Raw genomic sequence first — 16432 nt, 5'->3', positions numbered from 1 at the left:
TAATGAAAATGATTTCAACCCTTTGTTAATAGCTAAAAAATAGCTCTACTACGATGTGTTCAACAAAAAATTTAAGTTGAATTTCAAACCACCAGAAATAGACACGTGTGACACATGTGATTATTTTCAAGCAAAATTAAAAAATAATAATTTGACTCTAGATGAAACAAATTCTATTGAGGAAGAACATAATGCACATCTGGATGAATTTAAATTAAGGTATGATTTAAAAAGCGAGGACACCAAAAGGGCTAACAATACCTTTAAGGTATTAACGGGTGATCTTCAAAAATGTTTGCCGTCACCCCTTATAACAAATTGCATAAGCTTTTACAAGAGAAAACTTTGGACGTTGAATTACACCCTTTTTGATTCTTCTGATTCGTCAGTCCATTGTATTATGTGGGACGAATCCAAAGGAGCTCGTGGCGGAAATTAAATCGGATCTGCATTACTGAAATGGGCAGATACCGTCATTCCTGGCAGTGACATTGAAGAAATTATTCTGTGGTCGGATAATTGTTACGGCCAGAATAAGAATATTAGCCTTATTATGTGTTTCTTTTGGATACTCGATAAGTATCCTCAAGTAAAAATCATCACTCAAAAGTTTCAACTAAAGGGCCACACGCATATGGAGGCAGATACTGTCCATGCACTGATAGAGCGGAAGAGAAAAAAACTTAACAAAATGACAATTCTAACGCCCTGGGATTGGCAGCAGTTAGTCAGACAGACCTCAATGAAGTATACTGTGCATAATATGGAACTGGAAGATTTTAAAAATTTTAGGTCTTTGTACGATGTCAAAACATGAGAAAATCCACCCTTTATTAATAGAAAAAAAGATGTCAACAAAGAACAAGTTCTTCTGTCAACCTGTGTTCAACTGCAAGTAAAATAGAACAGCATGAGAACTCTGTTTTTGAAAAGTAATTTCGCTGATGAAAACCAGGAGATTGACTTTGTTAGGTTTCGAAGGCGACACCTTACATTGCCAATATCGCAACAAAAGTATAATGATCTATTGGCATTACTACCATATGTTCCTACAGTTTGCCATGACTTTTATAAAAACTTAAAGCATACTAGTAATACCACTAGTGAGTACCCTGAAGGAGACTTACGTGATGATGACTGAGTTTTTTGCATCTAAAATACCATTTTAGTTGAATACATAGATGTATTATTTGTATTTGTAAAGAGAATTATAAATAAAATAGTTAAATACATTTTCTAAGTCAAATAGTATTGTGTTTGTTATTGAATATCCCACATTAGGTCTTATAGTACAATAACTTTATTAGAGGGATACAACACCATGTCCATTAAAAAGTGAAAAAAAACCGTAAAAAAGGTTTTTTTTTATTTTATAACAACTGCATGATGTAAATAACAATAAATAGAATGTTCTGGTAAAATATTGTTTCAACATTTCAATAAATAGCTGTACCAATAACACTTTTTGTTGAAAAAAAGTTTAAAACTCCTCTCCTGTAAAGTTGTGAAAATGGACATAGTGTTGTATCCCTCCGAGGTACAGATATATATACGCGCATCTAACAATTTAATTTTATATCTAACATACGCACGTATGTTAGATCTAAGAAAAAAATAAAGAAGTTTTAAGTTTTTGTATGGTTGTAAAGATCTAGCTTTAAAAAGTAGACATTTACTAAAAGTTTTTATTATATTTTCTTATTAGTCAAATTTATATAAACTTTCCGAGATAATTATTTGTTGATCAGCACACCAAGAAATTTAGATGATTAGCTTTTTTCGATTGTTATGCTTTTAAGAAAATCTAAGATTTAAAAATAATTGAATTTTTTGTATATAGACTTAAAAACAATAATACTTTTTGAAATTAAAACTTTTAGCAATAATGGCAAGTGTAGATTTTCTTTGTGCAGAAATTAACTTTTTTTTTTTTTTTGTTAAGCACAGCGTCTGCAATATTCGGGGTTTTAGTGTCTTTTTTATTTTATTAAACTATAATTTCTGAAAAAGAATGGTTTACACAAATAAATAGAAGCTTAATTTTATAATAAGTTTATTGTTTTTTAAAGAACTATTACAAAATTTAACAAAAAATGAGCTTTTGAATTGCTATTTAAAAACATTCCGACAATTAAAAAATCTTTGTTCAAGTTTTAAGAGCACTAATTATATAACTGATAAAAATTAAACTTTGTAGTGAACAATTATAATGGGTATGCAACTCCAGTCAACTTTTCGCTTATTTCCCATAATTTTTTTAATTGCGTGAGGTCATTAAAAGCTTTGTGACAACACGTGGTCACTTGGCACTCCTTAAAGTATTTTCCTGCATGCTCTTCTAATCCCTCTTTAGTTGCGCAATAAATAGTAGTTTGGGCACCTTCAATCGCGTTCTTCACACCTAAGAAACGTGGTAAAAATTGTAAGTAGAAAACATGTCTCTGTAAATCTGATTTTATTGCTCCGGGATGAAGAGAGTATGTGGTTATGTTTGAATTTCCAAGTTTGTTTTGGAGTTCTCTAGTAAATAAAATATTGGCCAACTTGCTTTGACTGTAAGCTTTAATTTTGTTGTAACTTTTCTCCGAATTGATATCATCAAAGTTAATATCGCCAAAAGCATATACCATTGAGCTGACATTAATCACTCTTCCCTTTGTTTTTATCATATGTTTTAACAGCAAGTTTGTTAGAGCAAAATGACCAAGATGGTTTACTCCAAATTGCATTTCAAACCCATCTTCTGTTTTCCAGTGAGGGCACATCATCACTCCCGCATTATTAATCAAAATGTGAAGTTCATCAAATTCTTTTATAAAATTTGAGCTAAAATTATTAATAGATTTAAGAGATGCAAGGTCGAGTATTCTTAAAAAAATCTTTTGAGATCCACTTAAATTTTTAACTTCTTCTAAGGCTTTTTCTCCCCGATTTAAATCTCGGCAAGCCATTACAACTGTAGCACCTCGTCTGGCTAAATCTATTGCAGTTTCTTTACCAATACCCGTATTAGCACCCGTAATTATAACGGTTTTTCCATCTAACTTAGTATTTGTAGTGCACATTGCATGGGTGTTAAACTTTTTAAATAAGTAGTAGAACACTGGTACAATTGTTGCAAACGCCACAGTATAACAAAGTTTACAATCATCCATTTTTATGAAACTAGCTTTCAGTCATCTCTAAAATAAAAATAACAAACTGCATATATATACTCATATGTATGTACAGGTTCATAGGTAAGCAACAATTTATTGATCGCCGGGATAAAGTGACACTTTACTCCTTCACAATACGATTTATATATAAAATCGTTTAAATATATACATACATATAAACCAAAGTTAAAACTTGACTTGTATGTGTGTTGTATGTGTGTTGTATGTGCGTTGTATGTGCGTTGTATGTGTGTTGTATGTGTGTTGTATGTGTGTTGTATGTGTGTTGTATGTGTGTTGTATGTGTGTTGTATGTGTGTTGTATGTGTGTTGTATGTGTGTTGTATGTGCGTTGTATGTGCGTTGTATGTGTGTTGTATGTGTGTTGTATGTGTGTTGTATGTGTGTTGTATGTGTGTTGTATGTGTGTTGTATGTGTGTTGTATGTGTGTTGTATGTGTGTTGTATGTGCGTTGTATGTGCGCTGTATGTGTGTTGTATGTGTGTTGTATGTGTGTTGTATGTGTGTTGTATGTGTGTTGTATGTGTGTTGTATGTGTGTTGTATGTGTGTTGTATGTGTGTTGTATGTGTGTTGTATGTGTGTTGTATGTGTGTTGTATGTGTGTTGTATGTGTGTTGTATGTGTAAGCATTTACTAGTCTTTAAAGATTTTGGAATAAAAAGTTTAATAAGCATTTTATCTTTAGAAATAATTTTTCAAAAATATAATTTATATGTTAATACTTATTAAACTTATGATTTTTTAGAATTTACGATTTAAGCAGGTGTTTTTTGCGTTCATACTCAATAATTGATAAACCTCGGTGTTCCAGTAGAAAAGTATAAACTTTTCTACTGGCACACTTTTTGCTTAACTCGTCTAAAAAATTAAGTCGTAATAATTCTAAAAAAAAGGAAATTGTAAATAAAAAGTCGTTTTTTCACAAAAAAAAAGACAAAAGTATAATAAATAAATATGCATAAACTTATGACAAAAAATATCTTTTAGTTTTGATATTATTGTTTTTTAAACTTAGCTTACCAAACGTAGATTCAATTAACAAAAACAAATCCTTGTAATAACATTTTTATCTGTTTATATACAAAGGAAAAGAAATTTGCGTTGTCACGATGACACAACATTTTATTTTAATCTAAAATAACTCATTTATTTCTTTGACATAATCCATAATTTGTGTAATTTTTTTTTTATATAAAAATATGATTAAAATGGAATAAGATTAAAAGTTTTAAAGAGGGGACAAACTTTTACAATACTAAATTTTTTTTTTCATCAGCAAAAACACTAAAAAAAGCCCGTAATTCTCCCTGATCCCTTAAAAATTAAAAGCTTTTTTCATTAAATCTTTTAAAGTACTTTCCTCAAGTTTTCAGACCCATGTTTTCATATGATTCTGAATCAGTATAATGTATTCTATCATAATCATTCATAAAAACAGAGGGAAAAAAAAAAGGGGGGGGGGGACGAAGAGAGAAAGTCGAGTAGCACCCGTACTTTGTATTTTTTTCAATAGTTCTTATTATTTATTTATTTATTTGATATTTTTGATTAGACCCCTTTTCGTTGATTTGATTTTGCGAAACACGTGCGGATGTGCTAGTCCTAATCAGTCAGAACAAACAATTTTAGCATTTTTAGTTGAATGAAGAAGAAGTAAACAGTTTGGTATTTTTTTATTATCTTCTATACATCTAAAATATCGCGACGTTAGAATTATCTTGTTTTAAGTCCATGTTTTTGCAAACTGAGAAAATCGGTGTCAAAGTTTGAGTTTGTTTGCTGCTAAGTTGAAAAAATTATTTGGGAATTAAAGATTTTCTTTTGATTGATGATTGTTCCGTTGTTTATTTTTAAATAAAAAAAACTTATAAAAATTTCGCTAACGCCCATATTTTCCCACCCACTTTTGGAGATAGAACAAAATAACTTTGGTATTTTGTAAAATACAAAAATGTTATTTTGTTACATCTTATATATTAAATATATTAACTACATTTTTTAACAAAGAAATGTTGAAAATCAATGGAATTTTGTTCTAGGTAGTCATTCGTCTTACGCAGTGCTGTTGCACCCCCACGCCCCTAAATTAGGGTTGGTTGGGAACCGGCGAATCTATGGGAACTCTTTTTAAAGTAAAAGGAGTTGTTTTTTTTGTAATACCTAAAAATGGAATTTTTTTAAATTTATTTTGGGAGGGGCTCCGACCCACTAGCTATTGCACTGTTCTTACAAGTTTGTTTGATACCTGTTCGCGCCGGCTCTGAACAAGACTAAGACATCTAATTTAAAACAGAACACTTCGCTACATAATAAAAAAAGGGTAATATATAGCGTATAGGAAAGGGATGAAAAATATTTATCAAAAAAATAGCTTTTTAAAATTTTCTATCAATTATTTAAGTCTTACAGATATTAACACAACAATTAAACTAATCTAATTACAAACAACATGAACTTGATTTTATTTTTCGTATACCTGTGATTCTATTACAAGAATTTAAGTATTTATTAAAAACTATTATAAATAATAAGTTAAATAAGGAATTTTATCAAGATTTCTAAATAATAATAATAATTATATGTTTTATATATCAATACTAAATAAATAACAGAGAAAGTCATATATAAAATCACTTTATTAATGCTTTGTAAAACGCAATATCAACAGCAGGCATGTATGAATACATGGAAATGATATCATTTAGCTTTTTCAGCAGATAAAGACTGATAAGGAGCACGTAAGCAAGCTGCCATTGGTATATTTGTCTTTAATGGTTTGGTAATAATGCTTGATGCTGCTCGCTTGACAAACTTATTAATACGAGCTTGTGAATAATTGTCTAAAAATGAGGTTTTAAAAAAAACATGGTATGGCAGTCCTTTTCTATAAACAAGATTTTTAACTCTTGTATAAGGCACTAACTTATAACTTGAAAAACCAGCAACAACTGAAAAATTCTTCACATCTATTAATTGCATTTGGTAAACAGAGAATGGTTTTTTACGGTTTACATTTTTAATAGCTCTTTCTAGTCCAAGCGGACTAAATATTTCTGCAACAGAGAGATTTTTCAATTTGACTATAATGTTATCACATTCTTGAATGCTAAGGTGACCTGGCTTGCAGAACTTTTGCTCAATGACTTTAATTTTGGGTATCGTATAATAAATTCACATAAAGCTGCTGACATGAAACTATTGTGGTTTTGTGGTACACATGAATCGAACCAAAGTATGAACTTAATTATGTCAAGGTCATCCATGATTTTCAGAAGCAGACATGTTACAGCACTGGCAAGATCATTTCCTCCACGACCAGCCATAGCTTCAAGCCAAAGGACGCAATAACCTTTCTTGTTAAGCGAACAATGACCAGTTAAGTTATAATTTGAAAGTTTCCGTTTGTAATAAAAGTTTCCAACATTAGCCCGAGGCAAACTTAAAACATTTTCAAGATCAATACAAACAACTGCAGTTTTAGGATCAGCATTTTGACGATCTTTTTCATGTTCAGTTTTGGTATCATTCCTTGATGTTATGTGCTTATTATAACTATCTGTCTGCTCATTGCTTGCATTAACAATGTTGCAATATTCATAGCATGTGTCACATAAATCTTTCTTTGGTTTTTGAAATTCTATGTTGAACTCGTGATTGAAGATATAACGATACATATGTTCTTTTACTGGAATATAGTCATTTTCATCACAATATATTTTAAAAAGATCATACAGTTTACCTATATAGAGTGATCCTTCCATATACTCTTTAAATGTATTTTTCCTGCAATAATGGGCCTCAATTCTTGTGAAAAGATTTATATGGTCTTGTACAACTTTTTTAGAATCTTCCGGTAAGCTTTTTTTTACATATCTTCCAAATTTTGATTGCATTGACGTTCCAGTAGTTAAGCATTTATTAAATTTGTGAAAGTAAAATATTCTTTGGCTACTAATATTTAATGTTGAAAGATAGTAGGATTTACAAACTCTATATTGTGTATTAGAAACAAAGAAGTAATAATAATGACATTTTTCTTCTCGAATTTTCACCAGCAGCTGTCCGACAGCGTTTTTTCTCTAGTTTTTCAGTAGTTTTTGAATAAAAATGTTTTTTACCTTCATCATCTAAGGTCCAAAAGTTATCAAATATAACTTGACGCTCGATCTCAGTTATATTAGTAGAGCATTTGAACTTACAATTTCTGCAACTTTTTAGCGTTGCATAGATCTTTCAGGCACTTGTTTACCTTTTGAATTTTTATAAGCTTTACCCGACTGACGTTGCATTTTTTTTATATTTTGTTTCCAATTACTCGTATCAGCTTTACGTTCTCTAGATATTCCACCATGGGGTGACCTACGAGGTGTAATACCAAGCGACTCTAAAGATTAAAAAACTCCATTACCTTTTTTACTTGATTATCTAGGATGCATAAATAATAAATTATTTTGTTTTTTATGCATTCTGGATAATCAAAATAAAAAATTGGCAAAATTATAACGCTAATTAAGTGAAAAAATACCTTTGTTTTGATTTAGAGCATGTTCCATTTTTTGGTCAATATTTTTAGTTGCCATTTTGAAAATTACAATAACAAAATTATTCCGCACAAATATGTAATTGTAAATATATGATTAGGAGTTAAAATAAGATATGATCGGAGTTAAAATAAGATAACATTTTCAAATTTGCTTATTTAGGAGATAGAACAATGCAATATGGCATGCAACAGCGCATTAAAAGTTTTATATGTTTTCAATATAAATAAAATAGAAAAACATATTCAAAAACTATAAAAACTAGATTTTTTCAAAAAGTGGAGATAGAACAAGAAAATTCTAACATCGCGATATGGAAAGTTGGAAAGAATCAAGTTATTTTGAAACATTAGATGAAGCTGACAAGTTTAAGTATATAAAAAAGCCTACTTTAAGTGACAGAAGCACGCTACCAGATCCATACACATTGGTAAAAGCCTCTTGGAAAGATGATGTACCACTTTTGCCAGATATTCAGTGGGGCGATATATACACATATCTCATAAATACTCCAAGCTAATACACAAATGAGAATATGAAGGCTTATAAGTCTCTTGACGCATATAATATTTTAGTTTGAGGGCATGTTCAAGATGTTTATTTTAATTAGGTATGTTAAATGAAACTTTTAATTTCATAAAATTTTAGGTTATACATCATTAAAAAGTGCTTCATTTCAATATTCCTACAGTGAAAAGATTTTCAAGAGTGAACCACCCTACAAAAAATTATGACATTTTAAGTACCGATTTTTTGGTATTAGGATTTGTTGAAGAAACTGTGGTCAAAATAAAGTTTTTATTAATTAAAACTATAAACTAACTTAACGAATTTTTATTCAAAAGTTTATACCTTGGTATCAAAAGATAGATACAAAAGTTATCTACATAAATATATACATACTATGAATACTCTTGTATATAAAAATCCATTAAAAATTTGAGAAAGTTCCCTTTGAAAAACACTTTTTTTGGTATTTTGTTGAATTTTTTTATTGTAACTATAAGTAGCAACTATGATAACTTGTTTTCAAAATTTGCAAAAATTGTTTTATCCTGTTATTTGCTATGCATATTGACGTTCATTGCCGTAGCAAGCTTTGTTTAAGGCTAAACATAATTTGCACACCCGTCCCTAAAAGAGAAGGGGCATTTTTCAATGTCTATTGACCTACAAGTTATTGAAAACTATGAAATTTTCTATAAAACGAGCGGATTAAAATTTACATTTTACAAAATTTTTTTGATTTGACGAATTTATTGATTAATGAAAGGCAAAAGATAAAGAAACATTTTTGCTAAATTTGAACTATTTAAAAATATAGTTAGCAATAACAATAAAGAACTAATGTTTTCGAGGTCATAAACTCCGCCGCTATGTGTGAACCAGTGCATTTCACGGGAACCCTGGAGGTACTAAATCTTTTTTATAAATAACGATATTTTCGTATTAAAATATTTTTTCCCTCCCCCCCCCCCCTCTCGCATTTTGCAATACGCTTTTTTGAGTACCCTCCACCTCCCTAAAAGTACCTACGCTGTTAACCTATTTATCTAACATTTTATGATATTTGCTTTAATTTATAATCATATATAATCAACCTACTGCCCTCCCATCTCATATACGCCATCTCCAGACCCCCTCTTCCCCTCCGAGCGTACGTACTTTATGGACGATCCCTATCGAGTTTTTAAAATGCTTTTGCATATGCTGTATAAAAAAACGTAATGATTTAAGATGCATTCAAACCAAATGCACTAAACCAGGTATAAAACAAGGAAAAAGTTATGAAGATCTTGCTAAGTGATTTTTTGGAGGAAAACTACTCTGTTGAAAACCTTGATCTGCCTAATACGTTATGTTCTTATGCAGAAAAAATCTAGTAAGTTTAAAGGAAACAGGTTTAAAAAGATTTTAATTCAACGCTCGATCTAAGTACAAAAGTAAGTTTAAATGGGTACAAAGTTACTCCATAAACTGGAGTAACTTTGTACCCATTTTGATATAGAAGATAACTTTTTGAAAAAAAGAAACTCTTTCCCAAAACTATTTTGATGCTCAAAGTTGTGCATTACTAATGCCATTTGATTAGTAGAATGGTGTATTCATTGTATTCACCAAATGTAAGAATTTATGAAAATAATGAGGTGGTCAATGTTACCCGGCAATGGAGCAACTTTGTCATAGTAAATTGCTTTTTTAGCACCGGATGTAAATTAATTGTTATAAACCACATTTAGTGTAATTTAAATTTACAGTTAGCATTTATTTCAAAAAGGGTACCTAAAATGTGTCAAGAAATTAAAATTGGGACAATAAAAATAAATATTAAAAAAACATATTAGCTAAAATAGTTTGATTTGATTTTATTATTTTTTAACCCAATAATTAAAAAAACTTACTAATTTTTTTAATTAAATGTCAGAAAAAATAAGAGAGTACTAAAGAACAAACAAACAATTTATAAAATAAACTCTGTTTTTTTAAAAAAAAACTTAGGCATCTCTCCAGTAATCTATCATATATTCAATAGAGACTGATTCACCTTCAGATGCTGTTTATGTTTCACTATCGTATTCTACAGAAACAGATTTTCTTGGTTCGATTTTAAGTTTTTTTTTGGATATGTTTTTTTTATTCTTATTTTTACTTTGTGCAACATCTTTCTTATCATCACCTTCATTTTTTTCTTATTTAATATGTCTAAAAATCTGGTCTAAAGCTTTACAAGGGTTCAAGACGTTTTCACTTGGAAATTTGATATACACACTATTAGGATTAAATGGCACCAAACCACAAGTTCTAAATCCACTTATAAAAATTTTTCTCAAACATTTAATAATGGATATCATTAAATCATTCAGCAGCCTAGAGAAATTTTCTTTTGGTAATGTTGCAAATTTTTTACCACGAGAAGTAAGTTTCCAATCCAGAAGTATACTTCTCCATGTTTATTTAATGGTACAAAGAATGCAACTTCAAGAGGTTGAAGCAAATGAATTGAATTGGGCAGAAGGCATATGAATCTAATGTTATTTTTTTCACAAGAATGAATGACTGTATGACTTAAATGGGAAAAGAGATTGTCACCTATTAATACTTTTTCCGAAATTGTTTCTTACCGCATGGCAATTTGGGTGGTCATGATTGGGTTCTATTAAAGTGAGAATTTTTTGGACCATGTTTTATCCATAAATTGTATAAATGTGTGCTTTTAAAAACTGTGTATGGTGGAAGAATTTCTCCAACACCATTTCCACAAAACATTACAGAGAAACAAGTCTTACTGCTATTCATTATTCTCTCAGGGTACTTATAGTTCCACGTTTCATAACTTTTTTATTTTCAGGGTCATCACACAAGTTTGTTTCATCATAATTCCAAATGTTACAAGGTGGAATTCCTTCAAACTCAAGTCTAATATTGCCAAAATATATTTTTAGTTGATTTTTGTTTATAGCTGCACGTTTTCTTTTAATATTTAATGCAATTCTATGGGTTAACTGAGAACGTTTCATAAAACTAGAGACCCAATCATCACCAGCTATGCACGTTTTCCAAAACTATGCTAGTTATATTTACGAGGCATTATGCTTAAAACAAAAGTAAATATAAACAACACAAGCAAACTGCAATGCAGTAATATATTAAAATATTATATAATTTTATTAAATTGCAATTAAATTTAAAACTAAGAGTCTATAAATTTTAATTTTGTTATAAAGTTAATAAAATTATGATTTAGCAACAACAACAAATAGTTTAACAAGAAAATATGCTATAAAAAAAGTAGAAATCTAGTTGGTTAAAACTTGTTAATAATATTGTTAAAAATAAAGAAAAAGAAAGTTTTTCAAATGCCTAAAAAATTGTATGAGTTGCAATAAAAATTAAACGATTTTTCAACTAAATATCCTCGGTAGTATAGTGGTAAGTATCCCCGCCTGTCACGCGGGAGACCGGGGTTCGATTCCCCGCCGGGGAGCACCTTTTTTCTTAAAGCAAGTTTTTTTTACAGGTAAAGGTTGCCAATGGTAATTGTAATGGTAATTCGACTCGAAGTAAGGGGTAATTGCGCGGGTAGTATTATCAAGTGATAGTTGCACTTAATTCATTTTAATTTTTTTAAGTTTAAAATCATTCATCATAATATAAAAATTTCACAATATTAACTTGGTATGTCGAAAAAGATCTAGTAGAAAGTTTCAATAATTTAGTGATTTCTTTATCACTATTAAAATTTATGAAAACATTGAACGTTTTGAAAATTATTCGAATTTCTGTTTTAGAAACCTTATATATCGTCGGTATACAAGGGAAATGCATTCAAGTCCAAAAACATCATTTTGAGATAATGAACAAATAAGTTTTTGCGTAATAGTTAAAATGATAAGTTTTTGTGTAATAGTTAAAAATAAAAAATCTTAACTACTCATTAAAAATTGATTTATTAAATTTGTGTGGTATATCAAACGATAGAGAATTTAAAATACTAAATTATTTAGTAAATAGTGGTAAAATTTCCCTTTAACCCCTCTTTTTTGTTTTTTCATTTCTTGATGGTTGCATAATGTTCGAAATTCATGGTCTGCAAAACTGGTTTATGTCTGAAATAAGGATTGGGTTGTAAAAAATCTTTAAAAACTTTTAGCAAATCAATGCCATCTAACCATAAAAAAATGACATTGTTGACCCCTGTCCAAACCCCAGTTATGTGGAAACATGGACGTTAAACCTATAAAAAAAATCCTCTATTTTTATTCAAAATCCCCTTATATCCTCTTTTTCTTATAAAAATTTTATGTGGCCACCCTGTAGATACAATTACAGCGAATAATAGTGAACTTTGGGAAAATTCTTTATTCAGGAATGCCTTATTTTGTTATTTGTAATGAAGTTTTAGATTGTCACCATGGGTTTGGCAGAAATGTTTCAAAAAAATATGATTAGAAAAAAAATAAAAAAAGACATGTAACTAAAAATTTGCTTATAATGGTGCTGTTTATGATGACACTCTATTTAATAACATTGTGTGCCTTATTGATTAATCCTAGTGGCGGTCCTATTCCCATGTATATCACTCTTTCATCTTTGTCCATTATTTATAAGTCTAGTTTTTTTGTTTTCCATCCTTAGTTTGAAACGTTGGTTCTGACATGCACTGGTCGAGAAAATATTAAAAATAAATTTTGTTTAACTTTACTTAGTAAATCACTATACTTGCGTCTGAATTATCGCCTCCCCCCTAGTAAATCATTAAAGTTGCTCATGAATTGTACTCTGCCCTTAGTAAATCATTCAATATGAGATGTATATTAATGGTGTTGAATGACAATGATAGAATTGATATAACTGTTATTATTATGTAGCTGTATATTTTTTGTACTGTAATTGAAATTTCTAGAGCTTTTAATATATAAGTTGTAGGATTATTTCTTTAATTTAGGAACGTTGGAAAGAGGCAACTGTCAATCTTACTTTAATTAGTATATTTATTGTCCAAAATATAGTAAATTTAATTTAAACATATAATAATATTAATTAATATACTTTTTTAAGTTTAAACTTTATATATTATATATTATATTTTTTTATTAAAAGGATTATCACTAATTGACATTTTTTTTTAAAATTGCAATAATATTGCAATTACACCCGGCCAATATTGCCAATCGCTTGCAATGGATTGGCGATATATTGGGCAATAATGTTGCAATATATTGCAATATTGATAATAAAATTAAATTATTATTATTGCTATATTGACAATAAAATTGCAATAAAATAAAATTAGTTTGACATGTACCTAGCTATTTGAACTAATCAGACAGACAACACAATTTAGGTGTCAAATACGGGAGCTGCACACCCTGTACTGCAGGGTCTCTTGTCCTTGAAGGAAAATGTAATGAGATCTTTTCCACTTTTAAATTTTGCAAAGCGTGGATGCCATTCAAAAGAGTTGATGTTGAAAATTTTATGTTCTTACAGGATGGTTTTGACACCACTGTTTCAAATTATTTACAGAAAGTAAGTTGTTATACATACTTTCATACATGAATATCGTTTATATGATAATACCTGCCTAAACCTTTCGCTTTAGCTAATGCAGTATGATGTCATCAGTAACTTTTCATGTTTACCTAATAAATATATATAAATATAAATATATATACATATAAATATATATACATATAAATATATATACATATACATATACATATATATATATATATATACATATATATATATATATATATATATATATATATATATATATACATAAATATATATATATATATATATATTTTATATATATATATATATATATATATATATATATATATATATATATATATATATATATATATATATATATATATATATATATATATATATATATATATATATATATATATAACTTATCATTTTAACTATTAACTATTGCAAAAACTTATTTGTTCATTATCTCAAAATGATGTTTTTGGACTTGGATGCATTTCCCTTGTATACATGGAAATAGGACCGCCACTAAGATTAATCAATAAGGCACACAATGTTATTAAATAGAGTGTCATCATAAACAGCACCATTATAAGCAAATTTTTAGTTACATGTCTTTTTTTATTTTTTTTCTAATCATATTTTTTTGAAACATTTCTGCCAAACCCATGGTGACAATCTAAAACTTCATTACAAATAACAAAATAAGGCATTCCTGAATAAAGAATTTTCCCAAAGTTCACTATTATTCGCTGTAATTGTATCTACAGGGTGGCCACATAAAATTTTTATAAGAAAAAGAGGATATAAGGGGATTTTGAATAAAAATAGAGGATTTTTTTTATAGGTTTAACGTCCATGTTTCCACATAACTGGGGTTTGGACAGGGGTCAACAATGTCATTTTTTTATGGTTAGATGGCATTGATTTGCTAAAAGTTTTTAAAGATTTTTTACAACCCAATCCTTATTTCAGACATAAACCAGTTTTGCAGACCATGAATTTCGAACATTATGCAACCATCAAGAAATGAAAAAACAAAAAAGAGGGGTTAAAGGGAAATTTTACCACTATTTACTAAATAATTTAGTATTTTAAATTCTCTATCGTTTGATATACCACACAAATTTAATAAATCAATTTTTAATGAGTAGTTAAGATTTTTTATTTTTAACTATTACACAAAAACTTATCATTTTAACTATTACGCAAAAACTTATTTGTTCATTATCTCAAAATGATGTTTTTGGACTTGAATGCATTTCCCTTGTATACCGACGATATATAAGGTTTCTAAAACAGAAATTCGAATAATTTTCAAAACGTTCAATGTTTTCATAAATTTTAATAGTGATAAAGAAATCACTAAATTATTGAAACTTTCTACTAGATCTTTTTCGACATACCAAGTTAATATTGTGAAATTTTTATATTATGATGAATGATTTTAAACTTAAAAAAATTAAAATGAATTAAGTGCAACTATCACTTGATAATACTACCCGCGCAATTACCCCTTACTTCGAGTCGAATTACCATTACAATTACCATTGGCAACCTTTACCTGTAAAAAAAACTTGCTTTAAGAAAAAAGGTGCTCCCCGGCGGGGAATCGAACCCCGGTCTCCCGCGTGACAGGCGGGGATACTTACCACTATACTACCGAGGATATTTAGTTGAAAAATCGTTTAATTTTTATTGCAACTCATACAATTTTTTAGGCATTTGAAAAACTTTCTTTTTCTTTATTTTTAACAATATTATTAACAAGTTTTAACCAACTAGATTTCTACTTTTTTTATAGCATATTTTCTTGTTAAACTATTTGTTGTTGTTGCTAAATCATAATTTTATTAACTTTATAACAAAATTAAAATTTATAGACTCTTAGTTTTAAATTTAATTGCAATTTAATAAAATTATATAATATTTTAATATATTACTGCATTGCAGTTTGCTTGTGTTGTTTATATTTACTTTTGTTTTAAGCATAATGCCTCGTAAATATAACTAGCATAGTTTTGGAAAACGTGCATAGCTGGTGATGATTGGGTCTCTAGTTTTATGAAACGTTCTCAGTTAACCCATAGAATTGCATTAAATATTAAAAGAAAACGTGCAGCTATAAACAAAAATCAACTAAAAATATATTTTGGCAATATTAGACTTGAGTTTGAAGGAATTCCACCTTGTAACATTTGGAATTATGATGAAACAAACTTGTGTGATGACCCTGAAAATAAAAAAGTTATGAAACGTGGAACTATAAGTACCCTGAGAGAATAATGAATAGCAGTAAGACTTGTTTCTCTGTAATGTTTTGTGGAAATGGTGTTGGAGAAATTCTTCCACCATACACAGTTTTTAAAAGCACACATTTATACAATTTATGGATAAAACATGGTCCAAAAAATTCTCACTTTAATAGAACCCAATCATGACCACCCAAATTGCCATGCGGTAAGAAACAATTTCGGAAAAAGTATTAATAGGTGACAATCTCTTTTCCCATTTAAGTCATACAGTCATTCATTCTTGTGAAAAAAATAACATTAGATTCATATGCCTTCTGCCCAATTCAATTCATTTGCTTCAACCTCTTGAAGTTGCATTCTTTGTACCATTAAATAAACATGGAGAAGTATACTTCTGGATTGGAAACTTACTTCTCGTGGTAAAAAATTTGCAACATTACCAAAAGAAAAT

The 16432-nt window shown here is 28.9% G+C and overlaps 1 protein-coding gene and 2 non-coding genes across 3 annotated transcripts; 1 reads left to right on the top strand and 2 right to left on the bottom strand.

Moving 5' to 3' along the window:
• Nucleotides 1–2036: 2036 nt before the first annotated feature.
• On the bottom strand, nucleotides 2037–4301 carry LOC100215198 (retinol dehydrogenase 12). Its single transcript, XM_065807450.1, has 2 exons — nucleotides 4203–4301; nucleotides 2037–3182 (listed from the first exon to the last, which is right to left on the bottom strand). The coding sequence occupies exon 2, from the start codon at nucleotides 3153–3155 to the stop codon at nucleotides 2205–2207; it is 951 nt and encodes a 316-aa protein (XP_065663522.1). The 5' UTR covers nucleotides 3156–3182; nucleotides 4203–4301; the 3' UTR covers nucleotides 2037–2204.
• A 7335-nt stretch (nucleotides 4302–11636) lies between these two features.
• Nucleotides 11637–11708, top strand: trnad-guc (transfer RNA aspartic acid (anticodon GUC)). Its single transcript has one exon. It is a non-coding gene; the product is annotated as a tRNA-Asp (tRNA).
• Nucleotides 11709–15323: 3615 nt separating this feature from the next.
• trnad-guc (transfer RNA aspartic acid (anticodon GUC)) lies at nucleotides 15324–15395 on the bottom strand. Its single transcript has one exon. It is a non-coding gene; the product is annotated as a tRNA-Asp (tRNA).
• Between the last annotated feature and the right edge of the window lie 1037 nt (nucleotides 15396–16432).

The sequence above is a fragment of the Hydra vulgaris genome, chromosome 10, assembly GCF_038396675.1.
Source record: "Hydra vulgaris chromosome 10, alternate assembly HydraT2T_AEP".
Classification (NCBI taxonomy): domain Eukaryota; kingdom Metazoa; phylum Cnidaria; class Hydrozoa; order Anthoathecata; family Hydridae; genus Hydra; species Hydra vulgaris.
Note: the sequence above shows the minus strand (reverse complement) of the source record. Positions and strands in the feature narration are given on the sequence as shown.

Coding starts and splice junctions, on each gene's coding strand:
- LOC100215198 (XM_065807450.1), bottom strand. CDS start 3,155: ATGGATGATTGTAAACTTTGTTATACTGTGGCGTTTGCAACAATTGTA.